We start from the raw sequence: 26,080 nt of genomic DNA, 5'->3' as shown, positions 1-26,080 counted from the left end.
CCCACTATTCCTAGAAGTGGTTTGGTCCGCATGGTGGAGCTACCGGCAGCTCCGTGTTTCAGTGAGCGACAGACTCACCTGATGAGGAAACTGCACCAATGTAAAAAAGCCAATAAGTCATTTATCACACCACTTGTTCAATGAGCACAAGGTTGTAACATGAAAAGTGAAATTTCTCCTGCTTTGTCCATAATCAGCCCACTGGTTAAGCAAACAGCCAAGCTTATGATGGTTAACAAGCTCAAACTAGTATTGTAGCAGCAGTGACAGGGCGGTTGAAAGAGAAAAGAGGACTGAGTGGAAGGAAGAGGGCGAGAGAGAGATCACTTAGGACTGAGAGGAAAAATAGATGAGGGAAAAGATAAAAATAGAGGACACATTTTTCAAAAACGTCTGTCAGGATGTTAATGTCAGACATAAGCCTAATTTATAGTTCAATGACATTTTAGATTTGTTTATAGAGAAATATCCAGATTTTGAAATGTATATAAGTATTTTTAATGTAGGTTTGAAGTCAGAGTTTTGATTATTTTTTGTATTTTTGTTCTCTTCACTAACCAAAAACAGACTCACTGTTGGAAAGGATTTGAGTTTTGGATATAAGGTTGGGAACAACCCATAGTTGAGGGAAGAGGATGCAGCACAGTTCATGTCTTGGCTAGGACAGATATCTCAAGCAGGGAGTAAACAGTCAGACCATTGAGGTGATAAAACCTATGGTTTGCTGAGAAGAAAGTAAGAAAATGACTTATGTTATGGCAGTTTTTACTTCTTATGTGTCTTTTCCGCTGATTGTTGCTGGGAGGAAAGTGGTAATGTACATCTGAGCACCAGTGCTGGTCAATACCAGAGAAGAAATTATGACTATATTAATACACAATATTTTCGTCTTATAAATTAACAAGAAGTCATTCAACATCTCCATATCTCCAAAATACCTTTTCTCAGACAAAATTTCTCCTGACTTCTTTCTTTTTACAAGACAGATCACTATATTCATCTTCACTTTGTGGAGTTAAGAGACTTTAGGATGTCTACTTTGGTCTTGAACAGACATTGTGTTATGCATTGATGTCATGTTCAAAGTTATGTACGTAACATGACTCTTTGGCAACATTCAGCTGCCTTATGCTTGCTGTTTTTATTTCTTTTTTTTCAACACTTTATTTCTGTCCTGAACATTAACATAACTATCATGAGCTACCAACCTGAACAAAAAAGCTCTTAAATGATGATGTATGGCCTTTAACTATGAAAGGATTGAACATGTCCAGAGAGTCTGTCATTTCTAACCTGTTTTTGCTCTCCAACTCTGCAATGAGCTGCCTCTGCTGTTTGTTGGCATCCAGAGAGTAGGGGAGGTCTGCTGGGACCCTCTGCTGTTGAGCCTGTTGGTGAAACCAAGCAAGAGAAACCACATGGGGCAGCTTTTACTCAGGTGATGTCATCCTTTGGCTTATTTCATATTTTACATTTGGCTATAAAGCTGTTAAGTCACCAGCAATACATCAAGACTACCAGAGATGAGTAGTAACTAGCTACACTTACTCAGGCAGTTTTACTTGAGTAACGTTTTGAAAAAGCATGCACTTCTTAGAGTATTTTTACTGCACTGTACTTTTTACTTTTACTATTATCATGAAGTATCATTACTCTTACTTGAGTAAATTTTCTGGCTACTCTACTAGTAAATTAGATGTAATGATCAGTAACACAGTACATGAGTAGTCTATTTACCAAATACTCTTTTACTCTTACTTCAGTAATTTCTTGGATGGCTACTTTTTACATTTACTCCACTAAATATATGTTGAAGTAGCGTCACTCTTACTTAAGTACAATTTTTGTGTACTCCACCGACCTCTGAAGACTCAAATTTGCCTAACAATGTTCACCACCATGCCAGTAAACAAGACTGAAACTCTCTAAAATGGAGTGGCAGTATCTGTTACCTCCTTTTGTCATCAAGTCCATTTTTTTTGCATGAGACAGCAATGAAAGATGGTCTAATAGTTGTGTGCCATAAATATCCTATGTACTGTATATCTCACCGCAGCATCAGCAGCCAGTCTAGCAGCATAGCGAACAATGAGACTGTGCTCATCGTCTTGATGGTTACTGCTTTCCGCCAAACTGCTCAAGAGGAAAATAGAGAGTCACAACATGACACAATTAATACTGTAGAGCTCCAAGCAGAATAACAAACATAAGAAACAGGAAAGGGGTTTGCTTATCTTTAAAGAGGCTGATTAGTTTAAGACAGCTTCACACAGTCCACAAAATGATTAGAAGGTATGAAAAAGTAGAGATTTGAAGTGTTATTTGGAAGTGCAGATGAGAACATCGGTTGGTTTGTGCTAAAAATCCCCCACAGAGCAAAAAATGTGGGTTGATATTCACACGTACGGATACAAATACTTACATACTTGCAAAAGGATTCAAAGTTTTTCACATTTTGTCACGTTACAACCACACACTGTAAAATGTATTTCATCGGGATATTATGTGATAGAGTAGTTTATAACTGTTAAGTGATATTGATACGTCGCCTGCAACTTTATTTTACAAATGAAAATCTGACAAGTGTGTGCATCTATATTTAGCCCCTCTGAGACATCATTTTGTAGAACCACTGTTTGTTGCCCTTAACGCTACATATCTTCTAGGCTACATCTATACTAGCTTTACACATGTGGAGACTAAAATTTGTTCTCCTTCTTCTTTACAAAGTAGCTTAACCTCAGTCTGATTCTATAAAGAGTGTTTCTAAACATTAATTTTCAAGTCCTGCCACAAATTTCTAATTGGATTTAGGTCTGGGCATTAACTGGGCCATTCTAATATATGAATGTGCTTGTAGTTATGGCCATATAACATTTGTCATGTCAACAGATTCTTCCACCTGAGTTATGCATTTCTGCACTTGCTCAACAGTTAACCATCTGCCCCTTGAATACTTCCTTGACTAATGTTCTTTTTGTGTGGCCGGCTACCATCAGTGGATGGCTATGTCTTGGTAGGTTTGCAGTTGTGCCACTTTCTTTTCATATTCAATGACAAATTGAACAGTGCTCTGTCAGATGCCCTGCTTTAAATGTCTCCACAACTTCAACACTGAGTTCTCTGCTGGGACGCTTAACACATTTGTACTCCACACATTTCAGATTTTTATTTGTAAAACAATGTGAAATGATGTCACTTCACAGTTGTGCACTGCTTTCTGTTGAATTATCACAACAGTTTTGTGTTTATGGTTGTTATTAGACTTGATGTGAAAAATGTCAAGAAGTAACAATTCTTTTGCAAGGCACTATACAAGCTATACATTAATAACACCATAACATGATTAATGCATCAAAGCAGAGAGAATATTTACAGTGATACAATAAAAAAAACAGCTTACACGTAACTGTTATTTAATAAATGCTTCAGTGACAAAACAATGTCCACACCAAACTTACCAAAATTGTCTGTGTGCTTTCTTTGTAAAGCTGACAGCTTCACTTGTCTTTCTTAGCCAATTGAAAGTATACACAACTTAATGTGCTCCTTTCTCTTTCAGACGTCATTCAGCAACAACTTAATAAACCAGATAATTGGTGAAAATGAACATTCACGGGTAGTCATGTTGTAGCTGACTGATGACAGATGATAGAAACGTCAAACTGGCTGACATCATGCGTTGTTAGGACTGCAACACACTTAGAAGCACTTCAGGTTAAAGGCAAAAGGCATGAGGTGGGGGTTCAGCAGAACACCACTTTTTCCTCCGACTAACCATGATTTGGGGCTGTTTTGGAGCAGATTCACATAGAGGCCAATGAGAACATGCTCGTCAGCAAGTCTATCAGCAACGTCGAGGTTGTACTTCAACCTGGAACAGTGCAGGGTTTCACAAAACATAAAACATTATGTTACACAGGTGACGGCAAGAGGGTGAGTCAGGGAAGGGCAAGGGGGAAACTAAGGGAGGAGAGCACACAACAAAAGAGAGGAGGAGGAGAGTGGCTGAAAACAACTATTCATGGGTGACTAGAGAGAAACAAGGCCATATTATATTTGAGAGAGCCACTACTAATAGAGGCTAGAAGCACAATTAAAGGCATGCCTGGCAAAAAAGACTAAAAGCTGAAATGCTTACATCTTGCAGCCATTATTTAAAATTTAAACCCAGCATATCTGTGAAATATGTCAAACATGCAGTATTTTTGATTTAGCTACCATTATTACTAAGCTTTTTCAACTGTTTTATCAACTACTACAGAAATCATACCAGCTACAATAAAGTGCCAGAAGAAAGTTAGATTGTTCAGGTAATTGTTTTTTTTTACTAAATAGTCTCATTATTGTGCAGTGATCTCAAACCTGACCTTTCATGCGCATCTGACTCTCCTCTAACCACATTGAAAATCCCCTTGCTGGCCTCTTTTAGATTTACCCAAACAACATCTTGACCAACACCAATTGCATCCTGAATCTTTAGAATATAGGTGTTAGGATGAAAAGGAGCCTAAGTTAAATGCCTGGGAATTTATGTCAAAGTATCTCTTAAATGGATGTTTTTGTTTTACTAATCAATATTTGAAATTCAAAAAAGCAGACTTATGCACAACTAAAAGACCAATCTGGCAGTTAGGGTGTAGTGGGAAACACAGATGGTCATTACTCTTTCTAAGGTCACGCTGTTTTAAAACTACAATTAGCAAGCTGGTTGACAGGCTGTTTTTAATGTGAAGTAGTTGAATAATGTATTCGTTAGATATTCTTTTTTTCTGCATTGTGTAACTCTGTAGGTTACATGGTTTGGAAACACAATTATTTTTTCTGTCTTCTTTTTTTGGTCATCTCTAACAGGACTTAAAAATGCAAAATATTTTTCCTTCTTAAGATTGGACATTATCTACTGAAGGCCTTTGGTAGAAGCTGAACAAGTATCATCCTGTTGGTAATGTCCAGTGGGTATTAAAAGTAGCACCATGTGTTTCTATCCACAACACATCACTCCTGTTAGAGCTCTAACTCTGCAAAAGTGCCTGAAATCACTCACTAAGGAGTCATTGCACTCACTTCCCTTGGCTTAGTATGAAGATGCCAAAGCTTGAATGATAAGCAGCACCTTTACCGAAACAATCATGTCCTTCAAATATCCAAATTTTTAAATTGTTATTATTACTATAAGTAGTTATTAGTAGTTAGCAAAGCCATTTAAAAGTTTGACTATTTATTTATTCTTCTAATAGCACAAAATGGGTACAGAATCCTAATGTTAACTATCAAATGGCCACAAACTAAAATCTATATACACTGTCAGCAGTCATATTTGCTACTCTGTTAATAACCCAAGAAATATCACATACTCAACAATTCATTTTGTGTTTTTCTGTAGGGCTAAGTTATGAACAGAAGAAATGTTCCAGATTTTTAGATGAAAAAGAAACCACATTTACTGATGTAAAAACGTCCCATATAACATTGTATTGAGAGTTTGTACATACAGGGGTTGGACAATGAAACTGAAACACCTGTCATTTTAGTGTGGGAGGTTTCATGGCTAAATTGGACCAGCCTGGTAGCCAGTCTTCATTGATTGCACATTGCACCAGTAAGAACAGAGTGTGAAGGTTCAATTAGCAGAGTAAGAGCACAGTTTTGCTCAAAATATTGAAATGCACACAACATTATGGGTGACATACCAGAGTTCAAAAGAGGACAAATTGTTGGTGCACGTCTTGCTGGCACATCTGTGACCAAGTCAGCAAGTCTTTGTGATGTATCAAGAGCCACAGTATCCAGGGTAACGTCAGCATACCACCAAGAAGGACGAACCACATCCAACAGGATTAACTGTGGACGCAAGAGGAAGCTGTCTGAAAGGGATGTTTGGGTGCTAACCCGGATTGTATCCAAAAATCATAAAACCACGGCTGCCCAAATCACGGCAGAATTAAATGTGCACCTCAACTCTCCTGTTTCCACCAGAACTGTCTGTCGGGAGCTCCACAGGGTCAATATACACGGTCGGGCTGATATAGCCAAACCTTTGGTCAATCATGCCAATACCAAACGTCGCTGTCAATGGTGCAAGGAGCGCAAATCTTGGGCTGTGGACAATGTGAAACATGTATTGTTCTCTGATGAGTCCACCTTTACTGTTTTCCCCACATCCGGGAGAGTTACGATGTGAAGAAGCCCCAAAGAAGCGTACCACACAGACTGTTGCATGCCCAGAATGAAGCATGGGGGTGGATCAGTGATGGTTTGGGCTGCCATATCATGGCATTCCCTTGGCCCAATACTTGTGCTAGATGGGCGCGTCACTGCCAAGGACTACCGAACCATTCTTGAGGACCATGTGCATCCAATGGTTCAAACATTGTATCCTGAAGGCGGTGCCATGTATCAGGATGACAATGCACCAATACACACAGCAAGACTGGTGAAAATTGGTTTGATGAACATGAAAGTGAAGTTGAACATCTCCCATGACCTGCACAGTCACCAGATCTAAATATTATTGAGCCACTTTGGGGTGTTTTGGAGGAGTGAGTCAGGAAACATTTTCCTCCACCAGTATCACGTAGTGACCTGGCCACTATCCTGCAAGAAGAATGGCTTAAAATCCCTCTGACCACTGTACAGGACTTGTATATGTCATTCCCAAGACAAATTGATGCTGTATTGGCCGCAAAAGGAGGTCTTACACCATACTAATAAATTATTGTGGTCTAAAATCAGGTGTTTCAGTTTCATTGTTCAACCCCTGTAGTATTACTTTTGAGAACACCGAACTGAACGCCTCTGTATTAAATGCGTTAACAGTTTTTGCTGACAAAGACTCCTATATTTATGCTCAACATTAGTTTGCACATGCATCTGCAGCAATGCTTTTCTTATCTGCACGCCTGCATCACTTACCCTTTCCCTTTTAACAGCTGTGGAGAAGCCCCGAACGGGGACTTTTTTTGGCCAGCGTCATTATTCTGGCTGTAAGGCAAGCCATTTATATTCAGCTTTAGGATCCACAACAAATGGTTATACACAAATGTTTGCACACACAAACACACACACTGTGGCAAATAAAGGAATGGACACAAAAGATTGTGTGGGTCACAGGGCCTGAAGGGAACAGGGCACACTGAAAAGACCTGTTGTAAAATTCAGGACAACCATTGTTGGCAGGGCAGTACTCACTTTTTGGTGGAGTAAGGGTTCCCTGATGTAGGCATGGAGTGCGACAGGGAGTAGTCGTTGGTTATGTTCACTGGTCTTGGTGGCCTGCATGGGAAATAAATACTATTTCTAATTGCTTGGTTTTTCAAAAGAATCATTTTTCAGTCTTATGGATTTCTGTTTAAGCATATTATTCAGATTTCCACTTTAGACTATACATGTACAGCAATATAAAAAACAAACGTGATTAGTTATGAGTCATGCATAATAGGCATTGAATGGCACAAGTTCACAACAGTGAATGTCAGTAAATGACCTGACAAAATATATTATTATAAGTGTGAGAGGACAAAGTGAAAATATAATTAACACAAACTCACCACGTATCTCTATTTTGAGGAAAGTAAAGAACAAAGAGAAGAAAACTTTATTACAATCTGACCTGAACTGCGAAACAAGAGTAAATATCATGTAGTGGTTAATTACAAGAGCATTTATTTTAACTTAAAAGGCCAAAAAAAATCAAACACAGCCATATGAAATCAGGTGCACACAGGGGTGAAAGTAGTTTTAAATTCTTGCTGGTACTTAAGGGCAGAGCTAGAGGGAGGGCTGGGGAGGCACTGGGGGCATATATGCATGTATGTACAGTACAGACCAAACGTTTGGACAAACCTTCTCATTCAAAGAATTGTCTTTATTTTCATGGCTATGAATATTGTAGCTTCACACTGAAGGCATCAAAACTATGAATTAACACATGTGGAATTATATACTGAACAAAAAAGTGTGAAACAACTGAAAATATGTCTCATATTCTAGGTTCTTCAAAGTAGCCACCTTTTGCTTTGATTACTGCTCCGCACACTCTTGGCATTCTGTTGATGAGCTTCGAGAGGTAGTCACCTGAAATGATTTTCCAAGAGTCTTGAAGGAGTTCCCAGAGATGCTTAGCACTTGTTGGCCCTTTTGCCTTCACTCTGTGGTCCAGCTCACCCCAAACCATCTTGATTGGGTTCAGGTCCGGTGACTGTGGAGGCCAGGTCATCTGGCGCAGCACCCCATCACTCTCCTTCTTGGTCAAATAGCCCTTACACAGCCTGGAGGTGTGTTTGGGGTCATTGTCCTGTTGAAAAATAAATGATGGTCCAACTAAACGCTAACCGGATGGAATAGCATGCCGTTGCAAGATGCTGTGGTAGCCATGCTGGTTCAGTATGCCTTTAATTTTGAATAAATCCCCAACTGTGTCACCAGCAAAGCACCCCCACACCATCACACCTCCTCCTCCATGCTTCACGGTGGGAACCAGGCATGTAGAGTCCATCTGTTCACCTCTTCTGCGCCACACAAAGACACGGTGGTTGGAACCAAAGATCTCAAACTTGGACTCATCAGACCAAAGCACAGATTTCCACTGGTCTAATGTCCATTCCTTGTGTTCTTTAGCCCAAACAAGTCTCTTCTGCTTGTTGCCTGTCCTCAGCAGTGGTTTCCTAGCAGCTATTTTGAAGGCCTGATTCACACAGTCTCCTCTTAACAGTTGTTCTAGAGATGTGTCTGCTGCTAGAACTCTGTGTGGCATTGACCTGTTCTCTAATCTGAGCTGCTGTTAACCTGCGATTTCTGAGGCTGGTGACTTGGATGAACTTATCGTCTGCAGCAGAGGTGACTCTTTGTCTTCCTTTCCTGGGGCGGTCCTCATGTGAGACAGTTTCTTTGTAGCGCTTGATGGTTTTCGCGACTGCACTTGGGGACACTTTCAAAGTTTTCCCAATTGTTCGGACTGACTGACCTTCATTTCTTAAAGTAATGATGGCCACTTGTTTTTCTTTACTTAGCTGCTTTTTTCTTGCCATAATACAAATTCTAACAGTCTATTCAGTAGGACTATCAGCTGTGTACTGTATCCACCTCCTGCACAACACAACTGATGGTCCCAACCCCATTTATAAGGCTTCAAATCCCACGTATTAAACCTGACAGGGCACACCTGTGAAGTGAAAACCATTTTAGGTGACTACCTCTTGAAGCTCATCAACAGAATGCCAAGAGTGTGCAGAGCAGTAATCAAAGCAAAAGGTGGCTACTTTGAAGAACCTAGAATATAAGACATATTTTCAGTTGTTTCACACTTTCTTGTTCAGTATATAATTCCACATGTGTTAATTTATAGTTTTGATGCCTTCAGTGTGAAGCTACAATATTCATAGTCATGAAAATAAAGAAAGCTCTTTGAATGAGAAGGTGTGTCCAAACGTTTGGTCTGTACTGTATATATATGTATATATAAATATATAGTGTGTGTGTGTGTTTTTTTACTCTCATCTGTGGCCTCCTCGAGATCTCTCTCTCTCAGCAAAGTCCAAACACAAACTAATTAAAACGTATCAATATTTTACTGTAGGCTGTCTGTATAAGGGAGAAATTAGAATCACTTGACAATGTAGAATATATATATACATATATAAGAATATATATACGAACTGCCATGTATGAAACAATGATAAACCAATTTCTGATGCATAACTTTTCATCTTCAGTTTCCGTCTTTTCTTTTGAACAAAGAAGTTATTGTTCTCTGCATTGTGGTAAAGTTTTGATTTCATTTAAATAAAACATTTGACAGTTCGGTTGTTTTCGTGGTTTTTATTTAATAGTCTGTAGATGGTAAGTGATTTATTATTCGTTCTGTCCTAATGCAGGCGGTGTTTTTTTATGTCTGTGCACCACCTGTGTAAAATTTCCCAGTCCATTAAATCGAACGCATCGATCTCAAGAGCAACCGCTCTGTTTCGGAGGTAAGCGAGCATGCGCTCTCGTGTAGTGTATGTGAAATCTCTGGTCATAAACGGTGTTTTCAAGCTGTACTGTGTTGTTGTTCAGCAAAATAACATGCAACACAACTAGTTACTCTACCTTTGCTTTTAACTGGGGTATTTAGCAGCGAGTAGACATTAGTAGACATTAAACGTAGCGGTGCTCGCTTTAAAGGCTGGCCGTTCACAAAAGCCTCGATCTCCGAGGGGAGAGAAGCAAAGCAAGAGCATTGAGGCTCCAGCAAAGAAGAACAGTTCAGAAACAATTTGGAATGAGGGGAAAAAAGCTATATTTATAAACAGATTAAGTTATGTTTTAGACTGCCTATTGGTAGCGGAACTGATCTTCTTTGTGTGCTCGTGAATTTTTGCAGCCGTAACTGGTTCTGGATGACGGCTTCATAGCAGACAGCCGTTCTTCCCTCTTCCCGGTACTATGTACCGGCGCAGAATCTTTTAGTGGTACGCAGTACCGGACCGTACCGGCTCAGTTTCACCCCTGGGTGCACATGATTAGAACAAAACAGGTTCAACCAGTTAAAGTGTCAGACATTTATTTTAGTGTGCTCCTGTTTGTTAAGTGGGAGTGAACACTATGGTGAGATTGTAAGAGCTGTCTGAGTTGGCCATCCAAAAGATTCTAGCAGTTGACTATGAGTCTGGTAAACGATTTAAAGACGTCTCTAATGAATCTGAAATCAGCCACTTCACTGTAAAGGAAACAGTCTACAAGTGAAGGACATTCAGCACAATTGCCAACATCACCCAGTATGGCCGTCCAAGATGGTTCACCCTGACTGCAGACTGCAATATGCTAAAAGAAATCTAAAAAAATCCTTAAATGTCAACACAGGAGTTTAAGTTCTTGTTCTTAATTAATAGGTAAACAGCAATTTTTGAGCATTTGCTTAAGAGTAAGCAATGACAAGTTCTTGCTAAAAATGGTTAATTCCTATAACCCGTATTACAGCTGGAGCCAAGATAGCAACAGTGTATCAGTGCCAAAGCCAGAGTTTGGAGTGGTGGATACAGAAAGAGCTGGTGCTAAACAAACACTAGCATCAGTGTAGCACTGGAACCAGTTTGGTGAAGCAAATCTCACAGATACCTGCCACCAGCTTTCAGCAGTTGGTATTTGCTTCAAGTAATCTGTGTGTAGCAGAAAGGGCTTGGGAATATGAGGCATGCTACTCTGGCTGTTATTTACATGAAAATAAATTATTATAGGTGGATTTTCCCCTAAATGTTGCGGAACACATCATTTAAATGTGGGCAAAATGGAAACTCTCAGGAAGACACTATTTGCTCAGGGGAGCTACCGTAGGTGCAGATCTGACCTTTGAATACAATTTTAGAATTAGGAGAAGATACAAATTAGGCTTGCACATCTTTGGCAGATACAAAAACCTTTGTGACTCTGACTCTATAGGGTGTTAAGAGTTTAAAAACTGTAAAAGGGGGGATGGCATTTAGTATGTTTAAACACATAAATAAACAAATGCTTTAATTGCATTTGTTCACGAAAAACATTATATGGAGATAAAACAGTCTTCAGTGCTTAAATTGTGTTCATTTTTTCCTTATACTTTTTACACGATGCATAAGAATTTGACAAGAAAAACCTAAAAAATCACGTCTGTGATAAAGCCTTTACTGTCAACCCCAGTGCTAAAAGGTTAGCGTTTATTGGGTTGGTGTTTGTGTTCTTATTTAATAGAAAACACAGACTAATCAGGTCAAAATGTAGAAGCTCTGCTACGGACTAGATTTACTTCAGACTTTAAGGCAGCTAAAGGGTCATTATCAGTTACGAGGTAAACATCAAACATTTTAAAATATAAGTTGAAGACTGAGAAGCTTTCTGACATTGATTGCTATGCTTCAGGATTACAAGCAAAAAAACAGGAGATGAACTTACACAACGTGAGCTAGGTTGAGAGGTTTCTCTGGCATATCGGGGAACATGGGGTGAAGGGGCTCTCTGCTGGATGCACAACTCAGTGACTTACTGAGGACATGGGATAACTTCTTAGCTGGGGATTTCTAGTAGAAACACAGGTATCTTTTCAAAAAACATGACATGAGCAGGGTGATACTGTCACCTGCATCCTTGCAAAGAGGTGAATCAGAACAAAATTAGCCAGATTCAGCAGTTGAATGCAGACACACCTTCCTTCGCTAGGTCCCTCCCCTCCTCCCCTTTCCTTTCCTTACCCATGACGTATACTCCTTCATTTGGTGCTGGTTGCTATGGGAACCACTGGCATGCCCCCTCCAGAAGCAGTCCTGACAGAGCTGGTAATTATGACATTGCTGGCAGCGGTAGCGGAAGCCCATCATACTCTCAGTATGGCAGTAGGAGCACTCGACCGGGTGAAACACTGCAGGGAGGAGAGGAGGAGCCAGACACACACAAACAACCATGACAAAGCACACACACACATACACACACACATAAACAGATGTGGCAAAACATACATATTTTGCACACTGCAGAGAAAGTAGGAATATTTTTAATTAATTTCAGGAAAGATGCGTGAAGACATCAAGATTGCTTTGTTGACTCCGCTCAGTTTAAACAATTACAAACATAGCGCTGTGTACATGTGTGTGCCCATGACAGTGTTTTTTTCTGCTCACATGGAGGTTGCTTGTGATGATGACTCCATCACAGATAAACACAAACATTCTTACTCATACAGTGCATGTAATGTCCCTGCAGTGCGTGCTTCACGGTGTGTTTGCTTGACTAATTACGCGACTGTAATGCAAAGCTGAACTTTAAAGCTCCCCAGGCCTAAAAGCTTCCCAGCTATATTTCTGTCACGTTTCTTACCGTTCTCAACGTTGGCCAGCCGATGCATGAGAGGTAACCACACCAAACACTGAGGGGGCGGGTCTAACATCAGCGTATCAAGGAATGTGTTGAGGGAGACCTTTTTCTATTCAGTGCAAAGGAGAGAAAAGAAATTATCTAGTGTCAATGCTGAGACAGTTATAGATGTTACAGTGCCTTGTAGAAGTATTCACAAGCCTTGATCTTTTTTTACACACTACAACTGCACATTTTATTTTGTTGGGATTTTATGTGAAGAACCAACACAGATTAGAGAATACAGAAAACCTTTTCTGTCTGCCAAGAGCCTTGTTAGGTACACAACTGACATGCTAACAGGTGCTCTGGTCAGATGACATCATTGAACTTTTTGACCTGTATGCAAGTTGCAAAGTGTAACAGAAAACAGCGCAGAGATGGTGGGAAGATGGAAAGAACCAAAAACAGGGACATTCTGGAAGATAATTTGTTTTGCATTGAATAAAAGAGATTCCGGCAGAGGTTAACTTCATGCTGAACAACAATTCTAAATCTACAGGCAAAGCTACATTGCAGAGATTTACATCAAATCATAACCACGCAATTGAGAATTTGTGGCAAGACTTGAAAATTGATGATGACAGATGCCCTCCTTCCAATCTGACTGAGTTTGAGCTATTTGATAGAGAATAGCAAAAATGTCAGTCTTCGGCTGTGCAAAGCTGGTAGAGACATACCCCAGTACATCTGCACCCAGTATTAACTCAGGGAGGGATATTACAAATGCATGCAGTACTATTTACTATTTATAAATGTTTTTGAAAGGGACATATCATTTTCCTTCTTCTGCAAAATTATGCTTTCATTTTTTGGTATGTCACATATGCACAGCCCAGTGACAAAATGTGAAAAAGTTCAGCGGTTATGAATATTTTGGCAAGAAACAGTACATTAAGTGATGAATGAACTCTCACCTGCTGAGTGAAACATGCTCGGGCAGCTTGCTCAGTGTAGCCAAAAGAAGGTCCCTCAAACACCGCCATGGGCAATTTGAGAACCTCTCGCAGAAACTGGTCAAACTGCGAGTGCACCATTATTCCAGCAGAATCTGATATCTGTGAAAATATATCTGGAAACAATGAGAGGAAAACAGAATATGAATTAATTCAACTAATTGTCAGTTCCCACTGCAGTTGCCTAATTACAGAATCATACAATACAATTAACCCACTTGGGTCTGTAAACAAATCAAAGTAAAGCAGTTATAATGATACACCCGCCCTCCTCATTTTCTCTTACAAGCTGCAACTCCCACAGATTTTGTGCATTATGTAATAAACTCTAACTTACGACAAAATGAATAATGACTTCAGTTGAACATGCATGCAGAGAAGAAAAGTAATGCTAAAACTACACACTAAAACAGATGGAGATGCAGTGCAAACTGAAATTATTTTTTCTTAATTATAAAACCAAACTTTACTTATACTATTAACTACTTAGAAATGCATTGTGTTATTATCACAGGAAAAATGGATGTCTATAAAAAACATTTTCACAATTACAAGTACATTAATTTTCTTACATCTTAATTTATCCAGAATTTTCCCTCCGCAGATCGAGGCAAGGGCCATCTTCGCAACAAAAACAGATATCTTGCCATGACCCTCCCTAAAATAAACAACGTAAAAATTTAAAACTATAGTTATATGATGTGACAAAATCGAGAAACCGAGAAATTTGCAGAACAGTTGACGTAAATAGTCAGGAATTTTCCATCCACTTCATTTGCTCACGTCAAAAGCCTCTGATGTGAAATCGTACTCCGACAGCCCGCCAGCTGCCATGTGACACTTTACTCACGGGTTGTAGGCTGCCAGCAGGAAGTTGAGCAGCAGGCTGACGGACTGCTCCACGCTGATTTGGTGAGTGGTTGGCATGCGCTTGTTAAGCTGGTAGAAGAGGGTAGACAGTACCACTTCCAGACGAGCCGAAGCAAGCTCAGCGTTGCGATCCATGGTGTTCAGACCATTCTCTCGAAAAGCCTCAATGACGTTCCAAATATCAACCAAATGCACTGGAGACAAATAAGAACCTTATTTGTGGGCTCCTAGCTGGGGACTCAGTGCAGTTATATACGTTCTGCATCACACTCACGGTTGCATTTCTTCTGCACAAATCGGAGTTTGCAAGCTGTTCTGTATGTTGATAATCGTATGGAGTCCAAATCCTGTGCCCCTGAAAAGGAGATGGTCATGAAGTTACAATGAAATTATGAACAAATCAAAAACATGGATCTCAGAGGGTTTAGTGGATTGAAGCTACTCTTTGTCTGTAAATAACAAACAGACCTGAAGTAAGCTTCTGCTTCACAAATTAAACTCAGTTCTCTATTTATAAAATGCATAACATGAAGATCAAAACTGACATTTCAAGATCACCTGAGGAAATTCACAAAGGCATGCAATCTGCTTCTTTTTTGTAAATTTTCTGCACACAATATCTGCTTCACTTCTGCACCACATTAGCCATGCATAAGGCAATAAATACATGCAGTTGAAAACTGTTTATGAAGCAAATGAAAGCAATTTCCAAGTATTTTGCATCAGGGAATAGGTTTCCTCTCCTCACACACATCTGATATCTTTACATGAAATTTTGCTGAAGTTGGAACTGGGAAGCAGTAGCATTCCAGTTGCTAGCTTGTTTTTGTTCGTATGGCTAGCAACTGTAACATCAGTCTCAGAGCAATAACAATAACAGTAACACTGTTCTAAGCGGTATTTCGTGCATATAAACAGCTTTGAAACATGTCGTCTTATAAACACTGAAAAGTAGTACGTGTATGACTGACTAAATGTTGCATAATAAAGAAATCAAAGTAAGAACGTTTTACTGCTATTGATGAAATGTAGCAACTGTCTTGAATGCGAAAGTCTGGTATTGTCGTGTTGCTCTGACTTTCTGACTTGTGATTCCGACTTTCGGGGGCGTTCCAGTTGAAATTTCCTACTCAGAGGTCAGAAATTCTGACTTCCAAATACAAATGGAATGCACCATTAGAGATTAGAAGGAGGAGCAAATTCTGGTTTAGGTTTTAGTACATAATAACATATCTCTGATTTTCTAGAATTAGAAAAAGGAGCAAACTCTAGTTAGGACACATTTAGTGGGCAAAAAGAGCTTTGTGAATTTGTCCCCAGCCTTATTTTTGTGGTATAGAAACTACTAATTACAGGTTGTAAAGAATATTAATTAAAAATGAATTGTAAAAGTTTTTCTTAATAATTTTGGGTCACTTTGTGAAAGAACTATAATAAATCTATATTGTATATGTATGTTTTTTCTTTTTTCTATATTTTTTCTACTTTTTATTCTGCAAGTTAATTTTAACTCACTCAAGGTCTGTGTTTTAAACAATAGATGCAAAAGAAAGGAGCTTTTCTGAAGACCACTTTTTTGTTACACAAGCATTCTTTTTATGTTCTATTTAGCATGTTTTCATTGCATAAATGAGGTTTGAATGCTTCTAAATGTGAATTTAAATACACTGAGTGAAACGAACTAATTAGGTTGCATGAGATCCCTTACTTTACCCAGCTTGCACTAAAATGATGAGCAAATATAATTTATACATGTATGCAATAAGGTACAATAAAAAAGAATGTAATAAAACACATATCTTACAATAATGAGCTGTGTTTGTGAATTGTACACTCTATAAGTGTCTCCTCTATAAGTTACAATTTCAGCAACTGAATCAATCTGGATGACATCAGCGTCAACTTTTGATCTTCATATTTGCTTTACTTGAAACAAATAAAAGAAGAAAATTTGCTGTTTTGACTGTCTGAGCATTAAACAGTCAACGATCCTTCACACTGAACTGTGGCCCTGAGCACTTACTCATCTCGACATACAGCTGCCTTCTATCTGCCATGTTGTCACCCCTCCGCCTGCAATCTTCAATCATTCTGTTCAAAGGAAGAGAAAGTAAAATATTTTATTAAACAGTTCAACCCAACAATATTCAGGCATGAAAAGCCTTTTGTAAAACTTTCTAAATATAATTTAGTCTTCAAGAACTTACCATTAGTTAGTAAGTTAGATACTTCATAGCATTTAAAAGCACATTATACAGTAATCAGGCACAACATTATGACCACTGACAGATAAAGTGAACAACCCTGATAATTTCTTCACTATGGTACCTGTTCCTGGGTGGGATATATTAGGGAGCAAGCGAACATTTCGTCCTCAAAGTTGACATGTCAAAGGCACTAAAAATGGGCAAGCTTAAGGATTTGAGAGAATTAAACAAGGGCTAAATTGTGAAAACCACCTGACTGGGTCATCGCATCTCCATAATTGCTGCTTTTGAGAGGTGTTCAGAGTCTGCAGTGAACAGTATTTGTCACAACTGTTCCAAGGAAGGAACAGTGGTAAAAAGATAACAGATAACAGGATCATGTTGGCCAAGGCTCATTCAGGCCCTTAGGGAGTAAAGGCCTGCTCATGTGGTGTGATCAAACAGATGAGCTCCTATAGATCAAACTGCTCAAAAAAGTAATGCTGCTTCAGAAAGACAGTCAAAATACAGAGTGCTTTGCTGTTTGTTGAATATGGGGCTGCATAACTGCAGACCAGTTCCATGCTAGTCATAATGTCAACCAATCAAAACACAAGAAATCATCTAAACTCTGGGGCAGGATAGTTTTCAAGCCAACAACAAGCAGGGGTACCATTTACCCAATGACTTGACATGGCTAAAAAAAATAGGAAACATGTTCAAGACGTAACTGACATACAGTGCTTTGCAAAAGTACTCGGCCCCCTTGAACTTTTCAACCTTTTGTATGGGGTAAGAACGCTGTCAAAAACAATGTGTATGTAAAGATGGAAATGTGTGCATATTAGTCAATAGTTGTGCATAAGTAAAATCCAAAAGAGGTATTGTATATTTTCTCTGTAAGAATACAAAATAAAATGTTACAGCTTCAAGAAATTACAAACACAAAGTTCAAGTTTACAGTTGTGGTTTAATCTTTATGAATACAATATGCTATAACAGTTTGTGAATACGATTTATTTTCTTTGAGAATACGAATTTATATCTGCGATTTGGTGTCACGTGATCTCAGGCTGGTTAGTGGAGCATACTTAGTCGATTCGCGTTGCGCATGCGATGTCACACTTCTCACCGCCAGTAAACGCAGTGCCGGAAAGGGAGGTAATTCAGTCTAAAATAAATATTAGGAACAGAGGGGAGATATAGGGGAAATCAAGAGTTTTATAAATAAAGCATTGTTCTTATTTTTATGAAATACAAAACTAAAACATAGAATATAGTGGCTGGAGTTATACAATGATGTACAGCAGGTGGCAGTATGCACCTCTGAATTTGTTGCGAACCGCCAGCAGAAGAAGAGAAGAAGAAGCAGCAGAACTACCGCCAAAAGAACGGACCAAGAAACTACGGTACAAAGCCAGGTAATGTTAAAAAGTTTATATATGTCTTAATGTCGTTAATATATGCTCTTGGTCCGTCATCTTGGCGCTAGTGCTGCTGCATCTTCTTCTTCTTCTCTTCTGCTGGCGGTTCGCAACAAATTCAGAGGTGCATACCGCCACCTGCTGTACATCATTGTATAACTCCACCCACTATATGCTGAGCCTGAGATCACGTGACACCAAGTCGCTGATGTAAATTCGTATTCTCATAGAAAAGAAATCGTATTCACAAACTGTTATAGCATATTTTATTCATAAAGAATAAACCACAACTGTAAACTTGAACTTTGTGTTTGTAATTTCTTGAAGCTGTAACATTTTATTTTGTATTCTTAAAGAGAAAATATACAATACCTCTTTTGGATTTTACTTATGCACAACTATTGACTGATATGCACACATTTCCGTCTTTACATTCACATTGTTTTTGACAGCGTTCTTACACCATACTTTTGCCACATTTCAGGCTTCAAACATAAAGATATTAAATACATTTTTTTTGTGAAGAATCAACAAGTGGGACACAATCATGAAGTGGAATGAAATTTATTGGATGTGTCAAACTTTTTTAACAAATAAAAAACTGAAAAGTGGGGCGTGCAATATTATTCGGCCCCTTTACTTTCAGTGCAGCAAACTCACTCCAGAAGTTCAGTGAGGATCTCTGAATGATCCAATGTTGTCCCAAATGACTGATGATGATAAATAGAATCCACCTGTGTGTAATCAAGTCTCCGTATAAATTCACCTGCTCTGTGATAGTTTCAGGGTTCTATTCAAAGCGCAGAGAGCATCATGAAGACCAGGGAACACACCAGGCAGGTCCGAGATACTGTTGTGGAGAAGTTTAAAGCCGGATTTGGATACAAAAAGATTTCCCAAGCTTTAAACATCCCAAGGAGCACTGTGCAAGCACTCATATTGAAATGGAAGGAGTATCAGACCACTGCAAATCTACCAAGACCGGGCCGTCCCTCTAAACTCTCATCTCGAACAAGGAGAAGACTGATCAGAGATGCAGCCAAGAGGCCCATGATCACTCTGGATGAACTGCAGAGATCTACAGCTGAGGTGGGAGAGTCTGTCCATAGGACAACAATCAGTCGTACACCGCACAAATCTGGCCTTTATGGAAGAGTGGTGAGAAGAAAGCCATTTCTCAAAGATATCCATAAAACGTCTCATTTAAAGTTTGCCACAAGCCACCTGGGAGACACACCAAACATGTGGAAGAAGGTACTCTGGTCAGATGAAACCAAAATCGAACTGTTTGGCCACAATGCAAAACGATATGTTTGGCGTAAAAGCAACACAGCTCATCACCCTGAACACACCATCCCCACTGTCAAGCATTGTGGTGGCAGCATCATGGTTTGGGCTGCTTTTCGTCAGCAGGGACAGTGAAGATGGTCAAAATTGATGGGAAGATGGATGGGGCCAAATACAGGACCATTCTGGAAGAAAACCTGTTGGAGTCTGCAAGAGACCTGAGACTGGGACGGAGATTTATCTTCCAACAAGACAATGATCCAAAACATAAAGCCAAATCTACAATGGAATGGTTCACAAATAAACGTATCCAGGTGTTGGAATGGCCAAGTCAAAGTCCAGACCTGAATCCAATCGAGAATCTGTGGAAAGAGCTGAAGACTGCTGTTCACGAACGCTCTCCATCCAACTTCACTGAGCTCAAGCTGTTTTGCAAGGAAGAATGGGCAAGAATTTCAGTGTCTCGATGTGCAAAACTGATAGAGACATACCCCAAGCGACTTGCAGCTGTAATTGCAGCAAAGGGTGGCGCTACAAAGTATTAACGCAAGGGTGCCGAATAATATTGCACGCCCCACTTTTCAGTTTTTTATTTGTTAAACAAGTTTGACACATCCAATAAATTTCATTCCACTTCACCATTGTGTCCCACTTGTTGTTGATTCTTCACAAAAAATTAAAATTTTATATCTTTATGTTTGAAGCCTGAAATGTGGCAAGAGGTTGAAAAGTTCAAGGGGACCGAATACTTTCGCAAGGCACTGTAAGTTATGTTTTTTCCTGATGTTTGTGCACAACCAGCCCTCACATCCCCTCTGTCTAATGTCTCCCTGGGCAACTGCCCATTCAGGTAATAAATTTAACAAATGAACATTGCAAAGAACATCTCAAAAATGTTAACAGTTTTGAATGTTCAATGATATATGTGATGAACTGTTTTCCTACAAAATTGAACTAAATAAATGCTCTTCACAAGAGGAATTTTTAGTTTTGCCAGGAGTTGTGTGTGTATATTTGGCAGGATAAAGTTGCACCTTAAAGGTGACAGAAAAGTTGCTAATGCTCCTTCTTCTCCAGTGTCCTACAACAGGTAAATAGGTCTTACATGCTGACCCTCACAAGCATTTCTGCTATTGAAATAAGTAAAATAATCTTAATAAAGGTGATTAGAAATGATTAAATGTTAGACAGGAACAAGACTTTGAAAAGGAGCAGAGCAGCAGAGAGTGCTCACACCATGGCTCATTGCACACTGTCCGAGGCAATCTAATACACCTAGTCATGTGGTTTGTTGCCATGGCAGCAAAGATCCCAGTTGCTCTGTACGCAAACACACACTCACATTCACACACACAGATAACACCTCCCACAGCAGACCAAAAAAAAGTTTACAGAAAAAAAAAGTTAAACGCCTTTTGTATGATATTGCAAGGCAGGCTGAGCGCACAGTTGAACTTTTTTGGATGAGTAAGTCGAAGAGACACTTTTTCTGCAAGACAATCGGTCAGGTTTTCTGTTTGAAATGACTAACAGCAACTGGTGGGCTTACATTTTATACTGTGAACACCCAAAAATATTAGTACCTTCTTTTTAGGCATTGATGACATTGAATAAATCTACCAAAAATACCATTGTTTTAAATTTCAGTCAGAATCCGATTATATTTATTCAAAACAGAAATACAGACAATGTTAATACTGTTACCAAAAATATTGTTACGTTTTTGATACAATGACTTTGGCTAAATTAAATAATAAATATTCACTAAACTTAGCAGTCAATTCAAAGTGCCTAATATGCAGAATATTACAGCCTTTGGTTATTTTGCTGTTTATACTTTAACAAGGGGAGCATGACAAGCAGCTATTGGTATGTTAGTTAGTCAAATTATCTGCTGGGGTACTTAGATTGCTGTCGGCTTCTTGACAACTTTACCTAAATAAAAGAGGTTTTCAAGACAGAAACAAAATTCCAAACAACTGAATTTGCATTTTTTGTAAACAAGGGAAAATTTCAAGAGCCTTCCTTCAACCAACTGACTGGCAGTGCGCAACAACAAGTGGGGTAAGAAATAGAGTAACTCTACTATACATTCCACTACTCTTGATGTAGCCAGAGAAAACTCCAGTTATTTCGGGACTTACTCTGGCATTATAAGCCCTTAGAACCACATGAAGGGTATGTCGGAAAACCGTGAGCCAATTTGAAACAAATAATACGTCCATGTAACTCAACTCAAATGTAACAAGTATATTCTAGTAAGTACTTACTTACATTACTTACATTTATCCTGTATAATTAGACTGAGAAACAAAAGAGTTTGTTAGATGGAAAAAATAAAAATAGCGCATGACCCAGTTGTATTAGTTTGCCTAATCATAAATGACATCTTTGTTGCCAGATGCTAGGTGTAAACTCAAGAAGATTGAATGCAGAAATGGAATAAAAAGTGCTTCAACACAGGGTTAGTTTAAAAGTGTAAATAATTATGCTACAAGGTTGTTGCAGTCTTTAACGATTCACTCTAAGAATTTTTTTTATTTCACTTGAATTGTGCCTTGCCTTGAAAGAAAAATTAAATGAATGACCAAATGACTTTTTCATTGCAAAAAGCTGATATTTTACAAAGGAGCTGACATGTTTAAGAGCCAGTTTACCATTTAGAATTGTTACAAATCCCTTGCTTTTTACAGTTTAATTAATGAAGCCATGTTGCAAATGATAACTGACTACCTCAGATTATAAATGGGCAACTCTTTTCATTGAAGGCAGAGCAGTAAATAAAGGCTTTATAAGTACTGTAATGTCAAGCTACTGTAGGCAGCCAGTTGTCCAATGTCCTATTAAGGAGCAACAGATATTCAAGTCCATTTATCACAAACAGTAAGAGTAAAAGTGAGAGAGTACAAATATACACAATCTTACAGACGAATATTAATATCCCTTTTCCCATCGCATACTGAGCACCAGCTATGTGACCTCCTGTGATTTGTTTTCAGCCTTGGACATACCTAAGATTGATACAATCTATTGGAAGAGAAGATATAAAAACCAGCACAAAAAATACAATTTGTTTGTCAGTGAGAGGGAAGATAACCAGCATAGCCTTTGTAAGGCACCATGGTCATTTTCCCTTTATCTCTCCTAAACTTGGTTATTACAAAGCCATGTCTTTCTCCTTCTAACAGGTGCCCATAATATGAACAAGCGGCACAACAAAACCTTGACCGAATGGGCCTGGCTAAAGATATCTGAAATTAGAAGCTGTAGGCAAGCATAAAGGGTATGCCATTCTATCTTTAAATACAAATGAGAACACCTTGCATTCTTGAACAGCTTTTCTGGCTCTGTAGTTGCACAGTCCAATCCTCATTCCTGGCATCTGCCCAGCAAACGTTACTCTTTTTCTGTGACACTGTCCCTCTGTCACTATTTGAAAATAAGAGCCCTTAAAAAACAAGTTGTCTATTGCCATAATGCAGTGATGGACATTTAAGGGTGAGCACTGCCAGGGAGTCTCAGAGGAATAATATGTCCTATTTTTTAATGGTGCGCAATATTTGTTTTGATCAAATGTCAGGGCAACAATAAAAACAAAGCATTTTTAGTCAGTTATTTACATTTGGATCTATTTCTGTTGCCATTTACGAAAATACTGTAGACAGGAGTGATGAGTTATGTCCCCTTTGGAACCAACAGTATGCAGCAATTTTAAAGGTCATCTATCATATTTTAGAGGCAGAAAACATCTTAAAAATATCTTGAAAGTCTAAAACATAAATAAATCACAACAGGCCTTTCCATTGGTTTTCAATGCAGATGACTAATTTTAAAGCTTACTTTTCTAAAACAGAGAGTTTTGAAATATGCGCTCTGAAACAAGAAATACCACCATATATAAACTATGACATTGAGTTCATAACAGCACCATCTTGAAGCCTGTCACTCTTTATGGCTGTAGACATATCACAGATTGCTGATATACTGCATGTCAAATCGATTTGTGGCTGCTTATTGGCGACACTTTGGCCAGCATTTTTGATATCCTATGCAGAAAACATGGGTGAGCTGCACAGAAGTAAACATAGGTAAAGATCAAAACAGTCTGTGTGCTGAAACTGCCTTCTTCCCTCTTGATTATTAAACAAGTGGAATCTCAGCCCAAAGTGGTGGGATGAGAACAGAGCCCTGTTCCCAGGACAGATAGCTGGAGCACGGAGTAACAGCCAGACCATATGGTAAAAAGTACTGAGGCCTCTAAGGTTGTTGTTTAAGAGCATAACGTTTATTGGTAATATAAAGCTTTCTTTTACAGATAATTAGCTGTAGTTGGATCTTTTTTTTCTATGTCTGAGCCAAATGATGGAGAAAACATTTGATTGTGGATGCCATCTGAGTATTTTAAACTACCTCTAAACCAACAGATGTGTAGCATTAGCTTGAAGTGACATTTTGGTGCCAAACAACATCTTGTTTTGTAAAAACTAACTATAGAGGGAATTATTGAATTTTAGTGAATAAGATCTGACATTGCTGTGGTGCAGGGAATGCTGAGTAAAGCACAGAATGATGATGTGGAGAAAGGTTGGAATTACATAGACATTGCATGGCTTCCTTATATTAAATATTCAGAAGACACAGACTTGGAGCATAAATTGCAATGTCTAACTGGTGGGAATTAAAGGAAGAATGGGCTCACCACAAAGTGCTTTTACATCTCTCCATAGGGTACCAGTTTGTTAAGTCTCCAATATACTGCACTCAGACAACATTTCTAATGTCTTCCTCATCTCCACTTGATAAACTGGCACACAAATATTCAGTTTATGCACTCAAGTTTGACCTGGAGGCTTTGCTATCATGATTGATGTTACAACCATGACATCATTCTTCTATCATTTTTAGCTGCCTAGTGTGCTCACATTTTTCTTTAAAGCTTTTTTTTTTTTTTACATATTTCTCTATTTTAGACATGGAAAGCAATACCAGCATCATGAGCTACAATCCTGAAAAAACTGGGAACTTGTAAAACAAATGATGAAATACGGCCTTTGAACACAAACACTTACTAAAGTTACAACCCAGTCTGTCTGGCTCCAGACACTACCCGGCAGCTGTTACCAGTGAGTGAGTTATTTTTACATCACGAGACTGTAAACCACCCTGGCATCCAAATCCTGTCCCCTGACAGGAATAAAAAAGCTGCAACGGGGACTTAAGGTTAATGAGCTCTTGTGCATTGGTGCTGTTGGTGTTTGGCTGAAGAGACAAGGCTTCTCTGCAGGCTGGGTACCAGGCAGTGAAGGAGCCGTGATGGAGGTGTCTCTCCCCATGATTACCATGGTTTCAATTGCAAAAGGGCAAAAACTTTTAAGACCCAGAGAGCAGCTACAAATTTACGACTGCTGAAGCTGTAATTCAGTTTGAAAGAGTTCTTTGCTTGAATAAAAAGCAGAATGGTTAACCATGTGTATTCTTGCCCAACTAGGTGATATGATACATATTAATTAGCAATTCAAAGGAAAGTCATTCCTGTAAAAAGACTAAGGTATGTTGTGTTTCGTTTTGTAAAATCGGGACTGAAATCCATCACATCGATGCATGCAACATGTACCTGGACAGCAACAGGCACCTTACAGAACATGCTCTACTAAAGCATCACCTGTCCCTGCTACACTGCAACCCGTGTGGTCTTGAAACTGTTACAAAAAAAACCATCTCAGACGTTTTCAATCCAGTAAATCCCCGTTTTTAGACCTCAAACTTGACAAACTAATTTCACCCAGAGTAACAAAGTAGGTTAAGGTCGCTCCTCTGCTTTGCTGCCTGCCAGCCTCCAGCAGCAAAGAGCAGCTGCAGCGGCGCACTTTGCACAAGACTTACCAGAATTTATTTCGAGGCATGTCCTGCACCCTGACTCCTGTCCACCCGGGGAATCCGTCGCGTCTTGCGGTGGGATCAGGGCTTCTTTTGCGTGGGGTGCTGCATCACGGCGCGAAGCGGCCGTTGTTGTCGCGCCGCTCTCCCGCAAAGCTTGTGTTGTCGTGGAAATTTTCGTGCAGCAGCGCTCTGGCTGGGCTGAGCTGAGCAGAACAAGGCAGCCTCCGGTATGACGTAATGCGGAATCTCTTCACATGCGCCACTGCGGCAGCACAGGGGTTAAAGATTGATGCAAAGACAGGAAAACCGGCGACAAAAGAGGAGAATTATATCATTGCGCCATATATTTATAGCTAGTATGAGTTCAAATGAAAGCTTTTGAGTTGTCAGGCCAAGCATTTTGTCCTGAGCCGATGACGTCATTTAGAGAAATAACCAGCATATTGATTGAAGTTATTTAAATGAGGTCTGAGAATAATTGCAATTGCAAGATGATTTTCTGCTGAAAATATCGATACTAAAATTACTGCTAGGGCTGATTATTGTTGAATGAATAAAACAATTAATTCTCTGCTATTGTTCACGCTGTTTTGTTTCTGAAAAAAGCGCCCTGTTG

At 39.1% G+C, this 26,080-nt stretch overlaps 1 protein-coding gene across 13 annotated transcripts in view; it reads right to left on the bottom strand.

Moving 5' to 3' along the window:
• dtna (dystrobrevin, alpha) overlaps nucleotides 1-25,747 on the bottom strand; it is a 34,648-nt gene extending 8,901 nt beyond the window's left edge. The window contains exons 1-15 of one of the 13 annotated variants that reach the window (XM_047368053.1): nucleotides 25,468-25,747; nucleotides 16,711-16,778; nucleotides 14,962-15,042; nucleotides 14,668-14,881; nucleotides 14,390-14,475; nucleotides 13,779-13,933; nucleotides 12,826-12,931; nucleotides 12,204-12,370; nucleotides 11,908-12,032; nucleotides 7,551-7,559; nucleotides 7,192-7,275; nucleotides 6,916-6,984; nucleotides 3,779-3,874; nucleotides 2,052-2,133; nucleotides 1,294-1,388 (exon numbers count right to left, since the gene is read on the bottom strand). In XM_047368053.1, the coding sequence (XP_047224009.1) occupies nucleotides 1,294-1,388; nucleotides 2,052-2,133; nucleotides 3,779-3,874; nucleotides 6,916-6,984; nucleotides 7,192-7,275; nucleotides 7,551-7,559; nucleotides 11,908-12,032; nucleotides 12,204-12,370; nucleotides 12,826-12,931; nucleotides 13,779-13,933; nucleotides 14,390-14,475; nucleotides 14,668-14,881; nucleotides 14,962-15,042; nucleotides 16,711-16,777 (1,436 nt within the window). In that variant the 5' untranslated portion in view covers nucleotide 16,778; nucleotides 25,468-25,747. The remainder of the gene's footprint in view (nucleotides 1-1,293; nucleotides 1,389-2,051; nucleotides 2,134-3,778; nucleotides 3,875-6,915; nucleotides 6,985-7,191; nucleotides 7,276-7,550; nucleotides 7,560-11,907; nucleotides 12,033-12,203; nucleotides 12,371-12,825; nucleotides 12,932-13,778; nucleotides 13,934-14,389; nucleotides 14,476-14,667; nucleotides 14,882-14,961; nucleotides 15,043-16,710; nucleotides 16,779-25,467) is intronic. The other 12 variants (XM_047368052.1, XM_047368055.1, XM_047368060.1 and 9 more) reach the window with 12 other exon arrangements.
• Between the last annotated feature and the right edge of the window lie 333 nt (nucleotides 25,748-26,080).

Source organism: Girardinichthys multiradiatus, chromosome 6 (genome assembly GCF_021462225.1).
Source record: "Girardinichthys multiradiatus isolate DD_20200921_A chromosome 6, DD_fGirMul_XY1, whole genome shotgun sequence".
Classification (NCBI taxonomy): Eukaryota; Metazoa; Chordata; class Actinopteri; order Cyprinodontiformes; family Goodeidae; genus Girardinichthys; species Girardinichthys multiradiatus.
Note: the sequence above shows the minus strand (reverse complement) of the source record. Positions and strands in the feature narration are given on the sequence as shown.